Source organism: Schistocerca cancellata, chromosome 6, assembly GCF_023864275.1.
Source record: "Schistocerca cancellata isolate TAMUIC-IGC-003103 chromosome 6, iqSchCanc2.1, whole genome shotgun sequence".
Taxonomy (NCBI): Eukaryota; Metazoa; Arthropoda; class Insecta; order Orthoptera; family Acrididae; genus Schistocerca; species Schistocerca cancellata.
The window spans coordinates 428,355,832-428,376,342 of NC_064631.1; the positions used below are offsets into that span (position 1 = coordinate 428,355,832).

General features: G+C 43.8%; 1 protein-coding gene across 1 annotated transcript in view; it reads left to right on the forward strand.

The window, feature by feature from the left end:
- The first annotated feature begins 3,465 nt into the window (after positions 1-3,465).
- The window catches only part of LOC126088365 (uncharacterized), a 31,267-nt gene continuing 14,221 nt past the window's right edge, over positions 3,466-20,511 (forward strand). Inside the window, exons 1-2 of the mRNA XM_049906502.1 lie at positions 3,466-3,664; positions 3,713-3,763. Of these exons, the coding sequence (XP_049762459.1) occupies positions 3,466-3,664; positions 3,713-3,763 (250 nt within the window). The remainder of the gene's footprint in view (positions 3,665-3,712; positions 3,764-20,511) is intronic.

Genomic DNA, 20,511 nt, shown 5'->3' on the forward strand with positions numbered 1-20,511 from the left:
CGCGAAGGCCGGCAAACCGGCCCGCGTTAGCTGGCCGGTCATCCCTGATATCCGGCCCACCAAATATTTGAGGTGGTACCTATACTGGTAACAATTGACTTTCGAGGCCCATCGCGACCTACATCGCGACATTGTCGGAGCTCTATCTTTACAAAGCGGAAGGTCATGGTTAAACTTGTGGCTATCCATAATAAACAGACAGACCATTCTCCGTGCGATAGTGAAAAAAAAGAACGGTTAACAGACTAGTTTGGCGAAAACATGTTAAGTAAAAAAATTCTTTGCATTTTATTCTACTCACGAGTCTGGTTGCAAGTCTTTCAAATGGACGCCAGTTCGGCGACTAGCCTTAGTAATTAATCATTATGGAAGATGCTTCTTAAGCGAGGTTTCACTTTCTTTTGATTACGTTGTAAAATACATACAGAATGTGCAGTGACATACTTTTTTGTCGGTGAAATTCGCCAGAATAAAATACGCCAGAATTTCGGTCAGGTACGTCCACCAATCAAAATTATGTAATTACATAAAAATCGTAGTTCGTTTCAGTGCTAGCTATTCCCACAACCTTAGATTTTTGCGATTTCATCTTTCCTTTAGCCTTACATTACGGTGATCAGGGAGTGCTTGGGTGCTTTAATCCCACTAGGTAGATCTTGGCCCTTATGACTTCGTGGAGGAGTCAATGTGGCCTGCGGACTAAAAAGTTTGGAGACCGCTGCCCTAGAACTTAGAACTAATTAAACCTAACCAACCTAAGGACAGCACACATATCCTTGCCCGAGGCAGGATTCGAACCTGCGACCGTAGCGGTCACGCGGTTCCAGACTGAAGCGCCTAGAACCCCTCGGCCACAGCGGCCGGCAAAGACGGCGAAACTGAGCCAAAGAATAACACAGACGACGATGCCAACAACTACCTTGACCAAATCACTTAGTGTGCACGGTGATTCAAAATCTCATTGCAAACTTCGAGGACTTGTAGAGGGTGCTAAGTAGATAATATTTTTAACTGTAAGTGGTGTCTGCCCCCGACAACGCCGCACTGCACTTCTGTCGCGATAATCTGCATTTCATCTCTAATCTTTCCTTACATTTCAATGATTAGTTAATAATTTTTTTCTAGTACCCTCCGTTTCCGTTAATTAATTTTAATTTTTTCCCTTGTACCTCATTAACAATACTTTAATTTTTATTTCTGAATACATTATATGCTTAGAGTAATCGAAGAACTCACATTATCGTATGAAAAAACTGTAAAATGAAAGACCTGTTTTAAAACAATAGGCAACAGGTATCTAAATATGCAGTACATGAAATAAATAAAAAATAAATAAAATAAAAGTTGAAACACAAGGTTACTTACATCTTACGGTTCCTCCTCCCCTTATCAGAGTACGTGGGTGTCAGTTATAAAATCTCTGTGTTTTCAAAACTAATGTTGATCTAGAAAACATCATAGAGATTTTATAATTGAAATGCATGTAATTTTATATGGAGGTGCATGATATGTAAGCAAACTTACGTTTCTATTGTTATGTATGTGAATATTATTATGTTATTAATATCAATATGCATAAATTTGTTGTTTGTATGAGATGCCACTGGCGTTGGGCTTTACGCCCGAATACCAGGCTGACAGTTAAACATTTTACGTGTAGCTATATACTATAGTATGCAGCCAGATGTCTTTCAACGACTACAACTGATCGACGTCAGTGATATAGGCCTAGAATTAAGTGCATCAATTCAACAAACTTTCTTGAAATCGACGACGACCTGTGATTTTCCTCAATCTCGTGGTACATTTCGTCTTACCTGTGACCTGCGCTAGAAAGGGAGCAATTTTTTCGCAGCGTCTGTATAGAAACTAATTCGATCCAGGGGGTAGAGTTCCTATTGCACGGTCACTATCTCAGTGACTGCCATTTCGACCTTCGTGCGATGACAGAGAGGAGGAAGAGCATCTCACGAAGTATTTTAAGAAGGGTCGTCGAGCAGATGCGCAGAACTATAGGCCTATATCCCTGACATCGATCTCTTGTAGAATTTTAGAACATGTTTTTTTCCTCGCGATGTCATTTCTGGAAACCCAGAATCTACTCTGTAGGAATCAACATGGATTGCGGAAACCGTGTGAGACCCAACTCGCTTTATTGGTTCATGAGACCCAGAAAATATTAGATACAGGCTCCCCGGTAGATGCCATTTTCCTTGACTTCCGGAAGGCATTCGATACAGCTCCGCACTGTCGCCTGATAAACAAAGTAAGAGCCTACGGAATATAAGACCAGCTGTGTGGCTGGACTGAAGAGTTTTTAGCATACAGAACACAGCATGTTGTTCTCAATGGAGAGACATCTACAGACGCTAAAGTAAGCTCTGACGTGCCACAGGGGAGTGTTATGCGACCATTGCTTTTCACAATATATGTAAATGACCTAGTAGATAGTGTCGGAAGTTCCATGCGGCTTTTCGCGGATGCTGTAGTATGCAGAGAAGATGCAGCATTAGAAAATTGCAGCGAAATGCAGGAAGATCTGCAGCGGATAGGCACTTGGTGCAGGGAGTGGCAACTGACCCCTAACATAGACAAATGTAATGTATTGCGAATACAAAGAAAGAAGGATCCTTTATTGTATGATTATATGATAGCGGAACAAACACTGTTGGCAGTTACTTCTGTAAAATATCTGGGAGTATGCGTACGGAACGTTTTGAAATGGAATGACCATATAAAATTAATTGTTGGTAAGGCGGGCGCCAAGTTAAGATTAATTGGGAGAGTCATTAGCAAATGTAGTCCATCAACAAAGGAGGTGGCTTACAAAACACTCGTTCGACCTATACTTGAGTATTGCTCATCAGTGTGGGATCCGTACCAGGTCGGGTTGACAGAGGGGATAGAGAAGATCAAAAAAATGAGCGGCGAGTTTCGTCACAGGGTTATTTGGTAAGCGTGATAGCGTTACAGAGATATTTAGCAAATTCAAGTGGCAGACTCTGCAAGAGAAGCGCTCTGCATCGCGGTGTAGCTTGCTGTCCAGGTTTCGAGAGGGTGCTTTTCTGGATGAAGTATCGAATATATTGCTTCCCCCTACTTATACCTCCCGAGGAGATCACGAATGTAAAATTAGAGAGATTCGACCGCGCACGGAGGCTTTCCGGCAGTCGTTCTTCCCGCGAACCATACGCGACTGGAACAGGAAAGGGAGGTAATGACAGTGGCACGTAAAGTACCCTCCGCCACACACCGTTGGGTGGCTTGCGTAGTATAAATGTAGATGTAGATATGTCGATCTTCCACGGTGCAGCAATTTGGAAATGCTGAATTCCGTACTGCAGCCTTCTATTTTCACTTCCGTTACGGAGACATTACCGTGACCGTGCGACTGAATTGATGACTTCCATCCACTTACTGACTTTGAGTAAGATCGAAATCTCCTAAATTTTTAGCCTAATCGCTATGCTCACTTCAGTCTTCAGACACAATTTTCTGCTGGTTTGTGTGTTTCCCCACCTGCCAGAAGGGCCCGCGCTGGAGGCGGCGGTGTCTGCGGCGCCAAGTTTTGTAACTGGGGCGGGGTGGCCGCGGGCGGTGGCCTTGTTTACTGGCGCCGCCGCCGCCCTCGCCCTTCTGCACACGCAACTCGCCAGGAAGGGCGGCACTGCGCCTATATAAAGACAGCGCCGGCGCTCCATCCATCATTCAGCGGCAGAGCCAGGAACAGAGCAGCCAGAGGACAGCCATGAAGTTCGTGACGGTAAGCTCCGCTGCGACCTGCCGCTCTAATCACCCGCCTTCAGCCGCCAGCGTGACCCCGTTCCCAGGGGCGTCTTGTAACGGTTGATGATTCTCACCTATCATTTCTACCGCTATTTGCTGGACTGTGGATATTTATTGTCATTGCCGCTCGCAGCTAGTGTAGTCTAAAGCTCTGCGACCACCTCAATTGATCCAGCGGTATTCTTCTTTCCATAATCTTAATTGCAGCAGCAACAATCGTTATTATACATGTACAGCGCGAATCACCTGAAACTTGCGATCCTATTATTTCGTTAATGGTTCAAGAAAATCTAAGCGAGGTTTCATGCAAACGAGAATAGGCCGAGAGGCACGTAATTATTTTGCTCTACGCGTAATTTTCTTAACTCTTCTGTTCATCGAGGTAAGAAGCTAGTTTTTTTTTTTTTTCAATGGAAGGAAGTGCTGGTTGCTCAAAAATGGATATGCCTATTTCACACGCTTATATTTATCGAACTGTAAGACATGCAGCTGCCAAACTTTGAACGCGTATTTACGAATCTCTCAAATCTAGATCGCAGATGTTCAATATGTCCTCCACCAGCGATATAAACAATATCACATCGATACTCGAATTCTTCCCACGTTCAGATAACAATGTCCGTCGTCTTGTAGTTTCTGTGGCACTGTTGCTGCATGAACGTCGTCATTAATGAAATAGGGCGTCAAATACAGTGACCGTGGAGGCCAACTGAGAACTGCTAAGTCGCCGACTGTTTCTACATCTACATGGATACTCTGCAAATCACATTTAAGTGCCTGGCAGAGGGTTCATCGAACCGCCCTCACATTCTCTATTATTCCAATCTCGTATAGCGCGCGGAAAGAATGATCACCTACATCTTTCCGTACGAGCTCTGATTTCCCTTATTTTATCGTAGTGATCGTTCTTCCCTATGTAGGTCGGTGTCAACAAACTATTTCCGCATTCGGAGGAGAAAGTTGGTAATTGGAATTTTGTGAGAAGATTCCGTCGCAGCAAAAAACGCGTTTCTTCTAGTGAGCTGGCCAGAGAGGCCGAGCGGTTCTAGGCGCTACAGTCTGAAACCGCGCGACCGCTACGGTCGCAGGTTCGAATCCTGCCTCGGGCATGGATGTGTGTGATGTCCTTAGGTTAGTTAGGTTTAAGTAGTTTTAAGTTCTAGGGGACTGATGACCTGAGAAGTTAAGTCGCATAGTGCTCAGAGCCATTTTAACCATTTTTTCTTTTAGTGATGTCCAGCCCAAATCCTGTATCATATCTCTGACACTCTCTCCCATATTTCGCGATAATACAAAACGTGTTGCCTTTATTTGAACTTTTTCGATGTACTCCGTCAGTCCTCTCTGGTAAGGATCCCACACCCCGCAACAGTATTCTAAAATAGGACGGACAAACGTAATGTAGGCAGTCTCCTTAGTAGGTCTGTTACATTCTCTAAGTGTACTGCCAATAAAACGCATACCAATCCAACGGTTCGATAGAGTTTCATTCAGATATTCAAGCACCCGCTGGCTCCAGTGAGGGGGCGTCCCGTCTGGTTGAAAAATGGATTTGTCTTCCTTCTGCCGAGGAAACAACGAATTTTGTAACATAGCAAGGTACTGCTGATCGATAACCGCGTCTCCATCAAAAATGACTGGACCGTGAACAAATGAGTGGGATATCACGCAAAACACATTGTTGACCTTGGGTGAGTTTCGAACATGATCAATGTGTGTACATGTATTTTGTTGGCCGCAAATTCCAACACTGTGTTCGTTACTTTCCCTCTAAGCTGGAAAGTCGCTTTGTCACTGAACACGATGCATTCTGCTAAAGTGTTATCATTGTCAGTAGCATTCTGAAGCTTGCCAGAAAACCCCACACGTTTGCGTTTTTCGTAATGACGTAAATAATTTGTACGGCTTCACAGCCAACCGATGTCGCAAAGCACGCCAAATTGTTGTTGTGGGCAGCTGTAACTTCAGATTGGCACGACGAGCTGATATTGTAGGATTAAGTTTGAAAGCGTCATAAACATGAGGGCGGCCAGGACTCTTTCCTTTATATAGACATCCTGAGTCTACAAACTGTCGGTACCATCTGCGAATTTTCCATGCATTCGGAGGATCTGTTTCGTACCTCAACATGAAACGTCTTTGCGCCGTAATAACGGAATAACACTTCGCATCTCGAGTACATCAAATAATTTCTGCTGCAGAGTAGGCATTTTGCAACATGTGATGGCAACCGAGCAAACAGAAGACAACCGACCTCCAACTCCCATGAATACAAACTAGACAATGTACTCGTTCTTCCTATAACCGAGCCGTCGCGTAGTGATAAATACTTTTTACAACATAATAGTTTGTAATACATATACTCTTTTTGAAACAACTTGTACTTTTTAAGAGTTAGTCTAAAGGTCTTAAAAAAAACAAGGTCAGCGACCCAACATTTTTTAACAACTAACGTATTAGCAAATGAGAGGATGCGTACTTAACAATGTTCACATAATAATATTTATTATGTCCAGATCTCACAATTACCATAAACAAACACATTGCTGGTTTCAGATGTGATAATCAACAGACAGTTTCGTCATGATGTATAAACTCTTTTAGCATGTGACGGCATAATGCATATTTTAATGACATACCCCATCAGCCCAAAAACTTTCGAGACTGGGTTAACAAAAAAAAAGAGAAAATTTAAGATGGTTTTAATGTTTCATAAGTTCTACATAGTCTTTGCCCGCGTGAATATGACCCATAGAATTTTCATACAACCATGCTAGACTACCAGAAAGGTCCCTCTTTGGGATGTTGTTCAACTTGTGCGACACATTGACCTGAATGACGGTTAAGCCGTGAAAGTGTTGACCCTTATGAGAATTTCTGCACTTTTCGCTTTGCGGTATGTTCGTATTTATAACAAGTCTGATCATCCGTGATCCAGAGAAGAGTTGTTTTTCATTACGGTCAAGTCACGCAAACGTACATGCGTCGTTTCTGTTTGAGAATCAAGGTGTGCGATATATACTTTGTACACACTTTTCTATTCTGCAAAATATTCTAGAGAATGTCTTGAACGCTTGATTTAGACGTGTACAATTCGTCGTTCCATTGCGATTTGTGATAGCAAAACGATGACACAATGCAGCGACACGTCCACTACATAATACTGCCTTCTCACAACCAGTTCGTTGAATTCGCATCTGTTGTTTACAATTCTTAATTAAAGCTTCCAATGTAGTTACTGCGCTGACGTGGCTTATACATCGGGAATAAAACCAGTCTCGAAGCTTTTTGGACGTGCGGTGAATTTTATATTACTTTCATGATGTTTTGGCCGAGCGGTTCTAGGAGCTTCACTCCGGAACCGCGCTGGTGCTACGGCCGCAGGTTCGAATCCTGCCTCGAGCATGGATGTGTGTGATGTCCTTATATTAGTTAGGTTTAAGTAGTTCTAAGTATAGGGGACTGATGACCTCATATGTTAAGTCCCATAGTGCTTAGAGCCATTTGAACCATTTTTCAATGTGCATGTAACTAGAGATTATGACGGAAATGTTTGTGGATTAATTATCACATGTGAAGATGGAAATACTATGCTGAAACCGGTTATGTGATTATTTGTGGTAATTAATAATAAATTATTTAAGTGATATAACACTTCTTACTGTTGCCATTGAAGGCCGTAGTCCACTCACTATGTTCACCTGCAATGCTCTTCACAGACACTTCACACAACTGATGGTTAAGGAACCTGCTCACAGAAAGCTGGAAAACCAGGTTCCAGTCCTTGTCGCAAATTTTCATTAGTCATGGCATAGTCATTACATCACACCGTTTTTCGTTTATAACATTTCAAGTCTTTCTAGCTTCACTCGTGTCATCGCCACCACCAATTCATTTCATTTCACTGAATCAAAATCAGGATATTAATTATTTTTAGATTATGTCTATGCAAGTGTAACTGAGTATACGCTATTTTCGTTTTGCAGGTCACGTTTCACACTACTTTATTGAAGCATCTTCACTGGGCTGAAACATGTACTCGTTTTCCTTATAATAATAAAAAAAATCGAAATACTTCTAGGGAAACGATAGTTCCGTATATTCAGTTGCATGTAGGCCGAGATACGATAAAGGTGGCTAACATAACATTACTAGCAACTCAGGATAGACTGGTCACCAGCATTAAAAAAAGTACACCGTACAAAATATTATACAGTGTTTTGAAAGAGCACATTGCCCGCTCTGGTGTGCTATGGATGGTATAGAACTGGTACCAGATGCTCATCTCACTCCCCGCAGCTAAAGTACTAAGTCATGTCACTGAATTGGTATGCGTGTTTCAATCGGTAGTACAGTTTCTTTTTATGTGCCCATGGGCAAACCGTGAATTACATTACATTACATTAACCAGAAAGGTCACCTGGTCGCTCACCAGTTGAGAACTTTTGGAGCATAATGGGCAAGGCCCTCGAACCAGCCCCGGACTTTGACAACCTAATGAGCCATTTGGACGGAATTTGGCACGATATTCTTCAGGAGAACACCAACAACTCTATCAGTAAATGTCAAGCCGAATAACTGCTTGATTAAGGGCTAGGTGAACGGAAGCTTCATTGATTTGCTCAGTTTGTGAAGCTCTTTCTCTTGAATAAATTATTCAGTTTTTATGAAACTATAAACATTTGTTTGTCTGTACATGTACGTCACATATTCATATTTTCACCCACTTCAGCTAATTTCTTTTTGGTGTGTCGGTTTTTTTCCTTAGAATATATTTGCACCAGAAATGTTAAAGAGATCTCGTGTTCTCAGTCAACAGGTCCTTACGTATTTTTGGAACTTAATACGATTTTTGTTTTACGCCTACTAATGCACTGTGCGTGTAAATCAGCGAGAAGTCGAGTGGTTAGTACTTTGGACTACTATTGGCCAGAAAAGTCTTAGAGCGTAAGAACAGTGATCTTAGTGAGAGCACAACCGACTGGGACCTGAAATGAGTGTGACGCCTTGTGAATCAAAATAGATTTCAAACGTGACAGCAGCATTTGCTGTCAGCGAATATTGGTCCATTTCGACCAATTTCCAAGCGAACGTTGCGAAGGTAACAGCATGCAGTGTACCTTTCAAAAGATCTTTGCTCTGAGCGGCACATACAACTGCACCTCTGTAATGGGCCAAACGACATAGAAAAAGTGGCCACTAGCTGATTGGATGTGTTATTGTGGTCCAATGACTCTCGATTTTCCCTCTTTTCGAATAGTGCAAGGCGTCGAGTCCACTGATGGCTCAATGAGATATTTGCCACTAGCGCGTGGAGGATCCAGTTCATGCCAGATGTAGCTCTTGCGATTCCTCGAGATGTTTTTTGTCCCATGATTCGGGCGGACTGGTTCACGTTACCATGAACATTAATCGGAATGTTTATTTCAACACTCAGTGCCCGTATTGCCCTTCTTCCTAGATCTCCTTGATGAGTATGTTGCAGAGACTCCTCACTTCCAAGGTGGCAACGTGCATGTTCGCAGGGCTGCACGCGTATGTCCAGGTTTTACAAATACGCAGGTACCATATGGAGACTCGAATGGTGCGCTATGGAACACTGGGCTGTCTAGCGATGTGTCCCGCCCACTACTTGGCATTATGCAGTGTCCAGTCACAACCAGTCCGTATACATAGATCGACAGTCTGCTTATTTTAAAAAAACGGAAATTTTCCCTTGTCATTAGTTACCCGAACTATTAGGATGCGTTTGAACTTTAATGGTAAATGGTATGGAAATTCCAACCTATTGAGCAGCGTATCGGTTCAGCAGGACCAAAACGGGTCTGAACTTCTACCTTTACTAAAACCTCTTTCTGTGCTGTTCCTCAAATAATTTTTTTATGTGTTAAATTAGATAAGCACGCCTGTCGATCTATGCATACGGACTGGTTGTGACTGGACACTGCATAATACCAAGTAGTGGGCGGGACTCATCGCTAGACCGCCCGCCAGCGAGAGAAGCTAGACCAGGGACAACAATGCAAGCTGACTTGTGTCCTCGTGGCGATCCTGGGCGTCCTGCTTAGCAGAAAGGACCTTATGTGCTAGTCACCATAGCAACATAGACACAAGTTAATAGCTTGGTCAAGTACACGACAAAGGGTGTTTTTTCTTAATATTCTGGCTGTTGTTATGGACGTTTTAAACATTTTTGAATGTGTTTGCATATAGTAAACAATAGCCTATTACGTTTTCATGCATAATATAAGGATTTTATTTTAATTCACCCCCTATTTCTGGATTTTGGTCGTTTTGTTACAATCACGGGAGGAAAGGTGGGTGAGCTTCCCTTTTATAAACCCTAGTTAGCAATTAGTGACAGGTACCAGTAGGTAGTACACAGAAGTTCCGTGCTCTGGGTCCTCCCGACATCTGAACATTACATCATTTTATATCGTAACGAATGTCGCTTTTAGTTAGATTCCAAAGTTGCTAACTGCGTCTCGTACATGGCCCATTTCAAATGTTATACATTTCAGGCCATGGTCTGAGGATGGTCTGAAAGACCGAAACCTGTATTGTAATGTCCGAAGACAAAATATATTTTGATGGCTGTTTCTTATTTTAAAATGTCATATCTCGTAGTTACAGAGTATCCTGTCCTAATGGAACTATCAGTTCACTGTCACGACAGTTCCATTAGGACAGTTACCTGTGTAACTACGAGGTATGATTTGAAGATGGGCAACAGTGCCAGTCATTTTGGAATAACAAACGCAATCAACAGACAAAAGATAAGTGTATTTTGTATACACTGACGGAAAAAAATCCCATCAAGAAATAATTAATGTAGAGTAATGAAATTTTTGGAATGCGTTTGTTTAGGCAACGTTTTAAGTGATTGACGTTGAAAATTCACTGTTGTAAGCGCCAGAATATTGAATGCAAGCACGAAGATGTGTATGCATTTTGTTGTACAGAATGGCGGATGTCAGTTTGTGAGATGGAGTTGCGTGCCTCTTGCGATTAGTCGGTCAATACTGGGACTATTAATGATGGTTGTATGTGACGCTGGAGTTGTCATCCGATGATGGCCCATAGGCGCTCGATTGGAGACAAGGCAACATGTCAGCAGCCGGCCGTTGTGACCGAGTAGTTCTAGGCGCTTCAGTCCGGAACTGCGCTGCTGCTACGGTCGCAGGTTCGAATCCTGCATAGGTTTAATTAGTTCTAAGTCTAGGGGACTGATGACCTCAGATGTCCCATAGTGCTCAGAGCCATTTGAACCATTTTTGAACTTGTCAGCACTCTGTAGAGCAAGTTGGGTTAAAACAGCGGTATATAGGCGAGTGTTATGCTATTCGGAAACACCCTCTGGAATGCTGTTCATGAATAGCGGCAGTCAGGATGCGTAGGGTTACAGGAGAGCTCCTGCTGTCCCACGAAATCGCACACCAGACCGTAACTTTAGCTATACGACCAGTGTACCTAGAACGCAGACAGGTTGGTTGCAGGCCCTCCATTCGCCTTCTGCTAACCAACACACGACCATCACTGGCGTCGAGGCAGAACCAGATTTCATCAGTAAACACAACACACCTCCAGTCCGATTTCCAGTGAGCCGTCGCTTGACGTCGCTGAAGTTGCAAACGGCGGTGGTTTGAGGGCAGTAGAATGCACGGTACATGGTACGGAGCTGTCACTGAAGTAAGCAATTTGTTACAGTTCGTTGGATCACTACGGTGCCAACTGCTGCTCGAATTGCTGCTGCAGATGCAGTACGATGCGACAGAGCCATACGCCGAACACGATTGTCTTTCCACTCTGTAGTGCCACGTGACTGTCCAGAAACCGGTCTTCTTGCGACAGTACATTCTCGAGCCCACTGCTGCCATCAGTCACGTACAGTGGCTAAATTCCTGCCAAGTCTTGCTGCAGTATCTCAGAAGGGATATTTAGCTTCTGTTACAAGACCTCATTCAAACTCAGTGATCTGTTGATTATGGCGATCTTCGTCATCTTAAAGGCATTCTTCACTAACGCCAACTCACTACGTCCAATCTCAGCGGCAACTAACGCTCACAATCGTTACAGCGGGTATTTAAAACAAGCCTGACAGGTACCCTCATAATGGAGCTACTAGTGCCACATGCGGCAGGAGCGAAATCTGAATAGACGTCATCTTTTGTAGGTAGGCTGTTTAGGTTTTTATGTTGGTAACGCCACGTAGCGCTCTGTATGAAAATCACTGACTGTGCTGTGAGCTGTCTGTGGCTGGTTGGCATTGTTGCAATATTCGCTATTGTAGTGTTGGGCAGTTGGATGCGAACAGCTCATAGCGTTGCGCAGTTGGAGGTGAGCTGCCAGCAGTGGTGGATGTGGGGAGAGAGATGGCAGAGTTTTGAGAGCAGATGGTCTGGACGTGTGTCCATCAGAGACAGTAAATTTGTAAGACTGGATGTCATGAACTGCTATACATATATTATGACTTTTGAACAGGTAAATACATTGTTTGTTCTCTATCAAAATGTTTCATTTGCTAACTATGCCTATCAGTAGTTAGTGCCTTCTGTAGTTAGAATCTTTTAGTTAGGTGTCAGTATTGGCGCTCGCTGTATTGCAGTAGCTCGAGTAACGAAGGCTTTTGTGAGGTAAGTGATTCATGAACGGTATAGGTTATTGTTACTCAGGGCCATTCTTATGTAGATATTATTGAAAGTCAGATTGCGTTGCGCTAAAAATATTGTGTGTCAGTTTAGTGTTGGTCAGAATAAGTAATGAGCGAAATGTCTGAGTGCGTTCAGTTCTGCTCAACTGTTTGAAAATCAAATAACGTAAGTGCTTTATCAGCACAGTAATTCAAAGATTCAAAGTAGAAATACCTCTACCAACTTTCGTTTGTGTCGCCCAACCACTTCTTGGTGTTGGGATATTTTTCGTCAGTGTAAATAAGGCTCGGGAATAGCTCTCTATCACAAATGCGACTAGTTTGGACAAAAAATTATTAGCACAGAAACAGCTGATTTGTGTCAACAGCCTTATCGACAGCTGTCCAGTGATATCGACTGTGGAGTGCTTGCGGCCAGACGTGGAGGCGTGGACCGGCAGCACATGTAGCGGAGTCCGGGCAGCAGCAGGAAGCGGGACGGGATGTGTACGCCGCGGTGCAGATTAACTGCGCTTGCGTTCAAATATTTGGCCGGCGCGATAATAAGCTGCGGCCGGCGGCGAAGGGCGCGTCCGGCTTGGCCCTGTCCGGTCTCCCGTGACCTAGGCGGAGCGACGCGTGACGCCGCGGGGGGCCCACGGGCTGCGGGGACACGGCTAGGAGATGAGCCGTCGTGGCTCACAAATACACTACTGGCCATTAAAATTGCTACACCAAGAAGAAATGCAGATGATGAACGGGTATTCATTGGACAATTATATTATACTAGAACTGACATGTGATCACATTTTCATGCAATTTGGGTTCATAGATCCTGAGAAATCAGTACCCAGAACAACTACCTCTGGTCATAATAACGGCCTTGATACGCCTCGGCATTGAGTCAAACAGAGCTTGGATGGCGTGTACAGGTACAGCTGCCCATGCAGCTTCAACACGATACCACAGTTCATCAAGAGTAGTGACTGGCGTATTGTGACGAGCCAGTTGCTCGGCCACCATTGACCAGACGTTTTCAATTGGTGAGAGATCTGGAGAATGTGCTGGCCAGGGCAGCAGTCAAACATTTTCTTTATCCAGAAAGCCCCGTACAGGACCTACAACATGCGGTCGTGCATTATTCTGCTGAAATGTACGGTTTCGCAGGGATCGAATGAAGGGGAGAGCCACGGGTCGTAACATATCTGAAATGTAACGTCCACTGTTCAAAGTGCCGTCAATGCGGACAAGAGGTGACCGAGACGTGTAACCAGTGGCACCCCATACCATCACGCTGGGTGATACGCCAGAATGGCGATGACGAATACACGCTTCCAACGTGCATTCACCGCGATGTCGCCAAACACGGATGCGACCATCATGATGCTGTAAACAGAACCTGGATTCATCCGAAAAAAGGATGTTTTGCCATTCGTGCAACCAGGTTCGTTGTTGAGTACACCATCGCAGGCGCTCCTGTCTGTGATGCAGCGTCAAGGGTAACCGCAGTCGTAGTCACCGAGCTGATAGTCCACGCTGCTGCAAACGTCGTCGAACTGTTCGATCAGATGGTTGTTGTCTTGCAAACGTCCCCATTGACTCAGGGAACGAGAAGTTGCTGCACGATCCTTTACAGCCATGCGGATAAGATGCCTGTCATCTCGACTGCTAGTGATACGAGGCCGTTCGGATCCAGCACGGCGTTCCTTATTACCCTCCTGAATCCACCGATTCCATATTCTGCTAACAGTCATTGGATCTCGACCAACGCGATCAGCAATGTCGCGATACGATAAACCGCAATCGCGATAGGCTTCAATCCGACCTTTATCAAAGTCGGAAACGTGATGGGACGCATTTCTCCTCCTTACACGAGGCATCACAACAACGTTTCACCAGGCTACGCCGGTCAACTGCTGTTTGTGTATGAGAAATCGGTTGGAAACTTTCCTCATGTCAGCACGTTGTACGTGTCGCCACCGGCGCCAACCTTGTGTGAATGCTCTGAAAAGCTAATCATTTGCATATCACCGCATCTTCTTCCTGACGGTTTAATTTCGCGTCTGTAGCACGTCATCTTCTTGGTGTAGCAATTTTAATGGTCGGTAGTGTAAATACACAGCCAACGCGTCACCGATGGCGCTCATCTTTAGCGCTATTATAGTACGTACTTTTTTTCTGTGAACCACCTGTCTTCTCACTGGTTTCATGCGTTACACCCTCATTTCCTCTCCTTTGTCGCCTTCTTCGTCTCAGGGTAGCATTTACAGACAATAGCCGCAGTCATTTGTTGGTTATATCATTTCTTGGATATATTCCAGTCTTGGTCTCTCTAGTTTTTATCCTCTGCTCCTTCATGTAGTATCACGCAAGTTATTCTTTCATGTCTTAACACATTTCCTGTCATAATGTCCCTTCCTCTCTTCAGTGTTCGTTTTCCATAATTTTCTCCTTGCCCATTCCGGGAGGGGGGGAGACCTTCTCATTTCTTATTTTATCAGCTCCCCTAATTCTCAACATCTCAAACTCTTATTATTCCTTATAATTAGATGTTTCCCTGAGACATTTGAGTCTCTTCATTATCTGCGATAATGACTGAAGCAGAAGAAGGAGTAAAAATTTGTGGTGTGGCCGGGACTCGAAGCCGCGTCTTCTTGCTTGGCAGAAATGCTAACCATTACACCACCACAGCACGATGGCTAACACTTCTGCACGAACTACCGAAGTAGAGTGCCCTCCCCAACACAAAGTTCAATTCATATCTTCTGCTTACGTTGTCACTACAGCCAGGACTCTCCGACATTGAAATAGCACCCCAGCGTTGGACTTAATGGGAAACATTTAATTATAAGGTCTATAAGATCGCTTATGGTATAGGACTTTCCCATTACATCCAACGCTGGGGTGCTATTCCAGTGTCGGAGATCCCTGGCAGTAGTGAGAATGTAAGGGAAAATAAGCAGGAGATATGAATTGAAGTTTGTGTTGGGGAGGGCATTCAACTTCGGTAGTTCAGCAAAAATGTTGACCATCGTGCTGAGGTAGTGTAATCGTTAGCGTAGCTGCCTAGCAAGCAAGAAGACACGGGTTCCAGTCCCGACCGCGGCACAAATTTTAATTCATTTCTTCTGCTTCGATCATTATCTTATTTTTCAGTTTTTCTCACAATCCCGTGACTCACTTCCATACAGTGCTGTGCTCCAAACGTAAATTCTAACGAGGGTAACTTCCCATAGCAACCGCCGCCCGCCCGCCCCCCCCCCTCCCCCATCTCAGATTTACTTGGTGAGATGGCACATTGGATAGTACTCGTACGCGAAAAATTGAACTCATATCAATCATGGAAACAGGAGGAAGGTATATGAACTGTGAAAAATGAAGCAAAATAGAAACAGTGGACGGTCCAAGTTCAAGATCTCCACAATCGTCGTGGCGGGGTTCGACTGCGAATGGGGAGATCCGTATTTAAATCTCCCTTGCGACCGACTTTTTTTCCACAAAACTGTGAACTGTCCGTCCGGTCATTGACGTGTCTGTTCGCTGTATTCAAATTTGTGTCTGTGTCGTGATGTAACGCCCGTTTTCAACAGCGAGGCGTAATGAATGGACCTCCAGACGTGCGTATCTCGTATTTGTTCTACACAAGGACCACGTTTTATGACTCTTGCGTTCCGTTTTGGAAGTTTTGACTCTTGAACTCCTTTGTTGTAACATAATTCACATCCGTTTATTTGTTATTTTTACTTCAGTGAGAGGTCTAAGCGGTATCTCGCCTGCTCATACTATTCATCACATTACCACCTGACTCGTATTGTATAGCACTCCGTTCGCCATATCATCCTCAGCTGAGGATGCGGATTGGAGGGGCGTGTGGTCAGCACACCGCTCTCCCGGTCGTTATGATGGTTTTCTTTGACCGGAGCCGCTACTATTCGGTCGAGTAGCTCCTCAATTGGCATCAAGAGGCTGAGCGCACCCCGGAAAATGACAACAGCACATGGCGGCCCAGGTGGTCACCCATCCTAGAGCTGGCCACTCCCGACAGCGCTGAACTTCGGTGATCCGACGGGAACCGGTGTATCCACTGCTGCAAGGCCGTTGCTTCTTATTGTGTAACCAACGTACAAATGATAGTTGCCAAGACCAGAGAAGGAGAACAGACAAGTCAATGACCGGACGATAAAGTCCATAATTTTATGTAAAAAACATGGGAAACGGGGGAAATCTGAACACGGATCTCCCGCTTTGCTGTCCAACACCAGGACCACACAAACACGAAGCCGTAATCATTGCAATTCGCTCGATGTTGCACATCTTGAGGTCGGACTATTCACTGTTTCTAGTTTTCTTCTTTTTTCACAGCTCAGTACATCTCTTTCCTGTTTTCAGCCAGATCTCTGTTCAATTTGCGACGGGCTATCCACTGGGCCATTTTACTACTAAATCTGAGGGGGTATGCGATGGGGAATTTCCCTTGACAGAAATATTCTTCTCAAATTAACACCTATGTTTGGTACCATTAGACTTATTTTGGTTAGGAATGCCATCTCTGCCTGTGGTAAACTACTTTCTGTGTCCTATTCACTTCACCCGTCATGTGGTAGTTTGCTTCCAAGACAGCAAAATTCCTTCACTGCGTCTACCTCGTGGTCTCCAGTTCTGATAATACATTTATTGCTTATTTCATTTCTCCTGCTCCGTATTATTTTTGTCTTTCTTCGGTTTACTCACAGTCCATTTCATTCACTAGGTCCTGGAATTCTTCCGAGTTTCCACTGAGGATAGCAATTTCATCAGAAAATATTGTCATTGTTAGAGCTTATCCATTCACGTGAATTTTAATCACACTCCTGAACCTTTCTCGTTCCGGTTGGTTATAATTAAAGCGCTGTTACTCACAGAGATCCTGTGTGGGCTGTAATTATCACACGGCAGCGAAACTTGTAGATATTTTAATGCGTCAATGCGGCACCGATTTAAGCCGGGAAAATGTTAGTTCATTCGTAAATAATAGATTTCAGCTATCAGTCGTCCTTTGGAATTTTTATGGGCAGATCTAGATTTCAGCTAGGAACTAGCAATTCTCAATGCACCATCCTTTTTTTTGTATTCAATGAACTATGTGCAAAGCCAGACCAACAGGCATTACATGCATTGACCAAAAAAAAAGGATGGTGCATTGAAAATGGCTAATTCCTAGCAGAAATCTAGATCTGCCAATAAAAATTCCAAAGGACGACTGACAGCTGAAATCTATTATTTACAAATCAAAATAACGGTCGCTGCGTGCAACAACCTCTGAATGGAGGGTAACCTGATATTAGTTCCAGATGTGGTCACTAGATGCAAATCTGGTGCTGTGAAGGAAGAAAGACATATAGAAACGTTTCCATATGTGTAACTAGGCAGTTTAGGTTTTTATATTGGTAACACCACGTAGCGCTCTGTATGAAAATCACTGGCTATGCTGTGTGCAGTCTGTGGCTGGTTGGCAATGTTGAAAAATTCTGTATTGTAGTGGGCAGTTGGATGTTAACAGCGCGTAGCGTTGCGCAGTTGGAGGTGAGCCGCCAGCAGTGGTGGATATGGGGAGAGAGATGGCGGAGTTTTGAGAGCGGATGATCTGGACGTGTGTCCATCAGAGACAGTAAATTTGTAAGTCTGGATGTCATGAACTGCTATATATATTATGACTTTTGAACACTATTAAGGTAAATACATTGTTTGTTTTTAACCTAAATCTTTCATTTGCTAACTATGCCTATCAGTAGTTAGTCCCTTCAGTAGTTAGAATCTTTTATTTAGCTGGCAGTAGTGGCGCTTGCTGTATTGCAGTAGTTCGAGTAACGAAGATTTTTGTGAGGTAAGTGTGTCATGAAAGGTATAGGTTATTGTTAGTCAGGGCCATTTTTTGTAGGGATTTTTGAAAGTCAAATTGCGTTGCGCTAAAAATATTGTGTGTCAGGTTAGTGTTGATCAGAGTAAGTAAAGAGCGAAATGTCTAAGAACGTTCAGTTCTGCTCAGCTGTTTGAAAATCAAATAATGTAAGAGGTTTATCAGCACAGTCATTCAATAATTTTTCTAAGGGGACGTTTCATATATGAAGGGCTTATTTCAATAGTGGTACACGTCCATTTTTGTTCATTCTGAGATACAGAGTCCTAAAGTTAAAAGAGCGCTGAAAAATCTGTTGCTATTTACTAATGCACCAAATGCAGTTCCGGTTCAAAATGGTTCAAATGGCTCTGAGCACTATGGGACTCAACTGCTGTGGTCATAAGTCCCCTAGAACTTAGAACTACTTAAACCTAACTAACCTAAGGACATCACAAACATCCATGCCCGAGGCAGGATTCGGACCTGCGACCGTAGCGGTCGTGCGGTTCCAGACTGTAGCGCCTTTAACCGCTCGACCACTCCGGCCGGCTTGCAGTTCCGGTACAGAGTATTTTATTCGGAGCGGGTATGGTGCAGAATGACTTCACAGCGATACATAAATAAAAGTATCGATAAATAAGTCATTTCCTAACGATTCCTTACTATATCTCACCGCGGATGTATACAATTTGCCTTGTTAACGATCCTTTCCGAAGGAAGATGTTTCGTTAACTGGTAAATTACATGATTCATTAATCTTTTTGTGAAGTCACAGTTGCTGCATTTCGATCTATACGAGAGCGAATTCAACCACTGTGACTGCGGCAACCCTCGGTTAAGTATCTCATGGCTCAACAAGGTGTTTTACAGCGGAATGTTTTCGATAGCGGCGGAATGTTTTTGAAAGCAGACAGCGTGGCGCTCAATGAGGAGTCTCCAGGTGCTGTCGGTCATGAATTCCCGGTCGAAAAAGGCTAAGTACGGAATTGTATTCACGGTTACTTACCGAAAGAGTACATAATACTAGTACACACGTAGGAAATGATGTCGGAGATTGAAGATTAATGAAAGTTATTTCATTCGAATTCCGTGGCATAATTTTGACATTATGATTCAATAATAACTTTCAATAAATGTAATTAACTTATAGTGACATATCAATCCATCGCGTGAAATGAACTCCACCACACCGATCGTTAGATTTCAGTAATAATGAACCAGTCCATCAGCGACAAGGGGAATGGTCTTTATGAACGAAGTGAGGCAGTTCAGCAGAACTCAACCGGAACAAATCATTTTACAGTATGTGGCTTCGTAGCTGAGTGTGCCGGCACGGTAGCTCACCGTGTTCGGTCAGAGGGTTAGCCGCCCTCTGTAATAAAAAAAAAACTGAATCCATGGAACGACGATGAACTTAAACAAGCATCATGGGACGTTCGCCGCGAACAAATAGAACGAACAATCACGAGCAAAATGATATCAACACAAAAAAACAAAAAAAGTGTTCAGCGCTGCTGACTGCCATACTGTTGATCCGGGTTCGATTCCCGGTACTGCCAAGGACTTTTCCTTGGTGGAAGGAGTGGTACGGGGCACTCTCAGCCGACTTACGTGAGTGATTAATAGCCGTGACAAGGTCAAACCCGACGACAACTAAGAGGGCATTGTGTTGATCACAGTCCCCACCACACCGCGTTCGATGACGCCACCGGCAGACTACGACGCCGTGGTCGGTCAAGCTCTAAGGGCTGGCAGGGTCAGAACGCTGAACTGTACATTTTTATCTTATGCCATTGTTTTCAACAGATAGATCCATTCCTACCATTTAGAAGTTCCCAAATGACACACTGGTCTTCATTTAACATTCAAATGTTCAAATGAGTGTGAATTCCTAGGGGACCAAACTGCTGAGGTCATCGGTCGCTAACCTTACACACTACTTAAACTAACTTGTGCTAATAACAACACACACACCCACGTACAAGGGAGGGACTCGAACCTCCGGCGGGACATTTAACATTAATTAACAAATTATTTTTCAGTTCATCTCATGCATCTACATTTACAACTAGCTTAGCGCCCACTGCTTTGCTTGCGTAGAATGTATGGTCTGCACAGATTTTTTTTTCTTTTATCGAGTTCTTCTGTAGTTCACAAATTCCAACGCCTTCTTAACGTTTCACGCTAATTAAGGCCATAGGATCACGGTTTTTTTCCG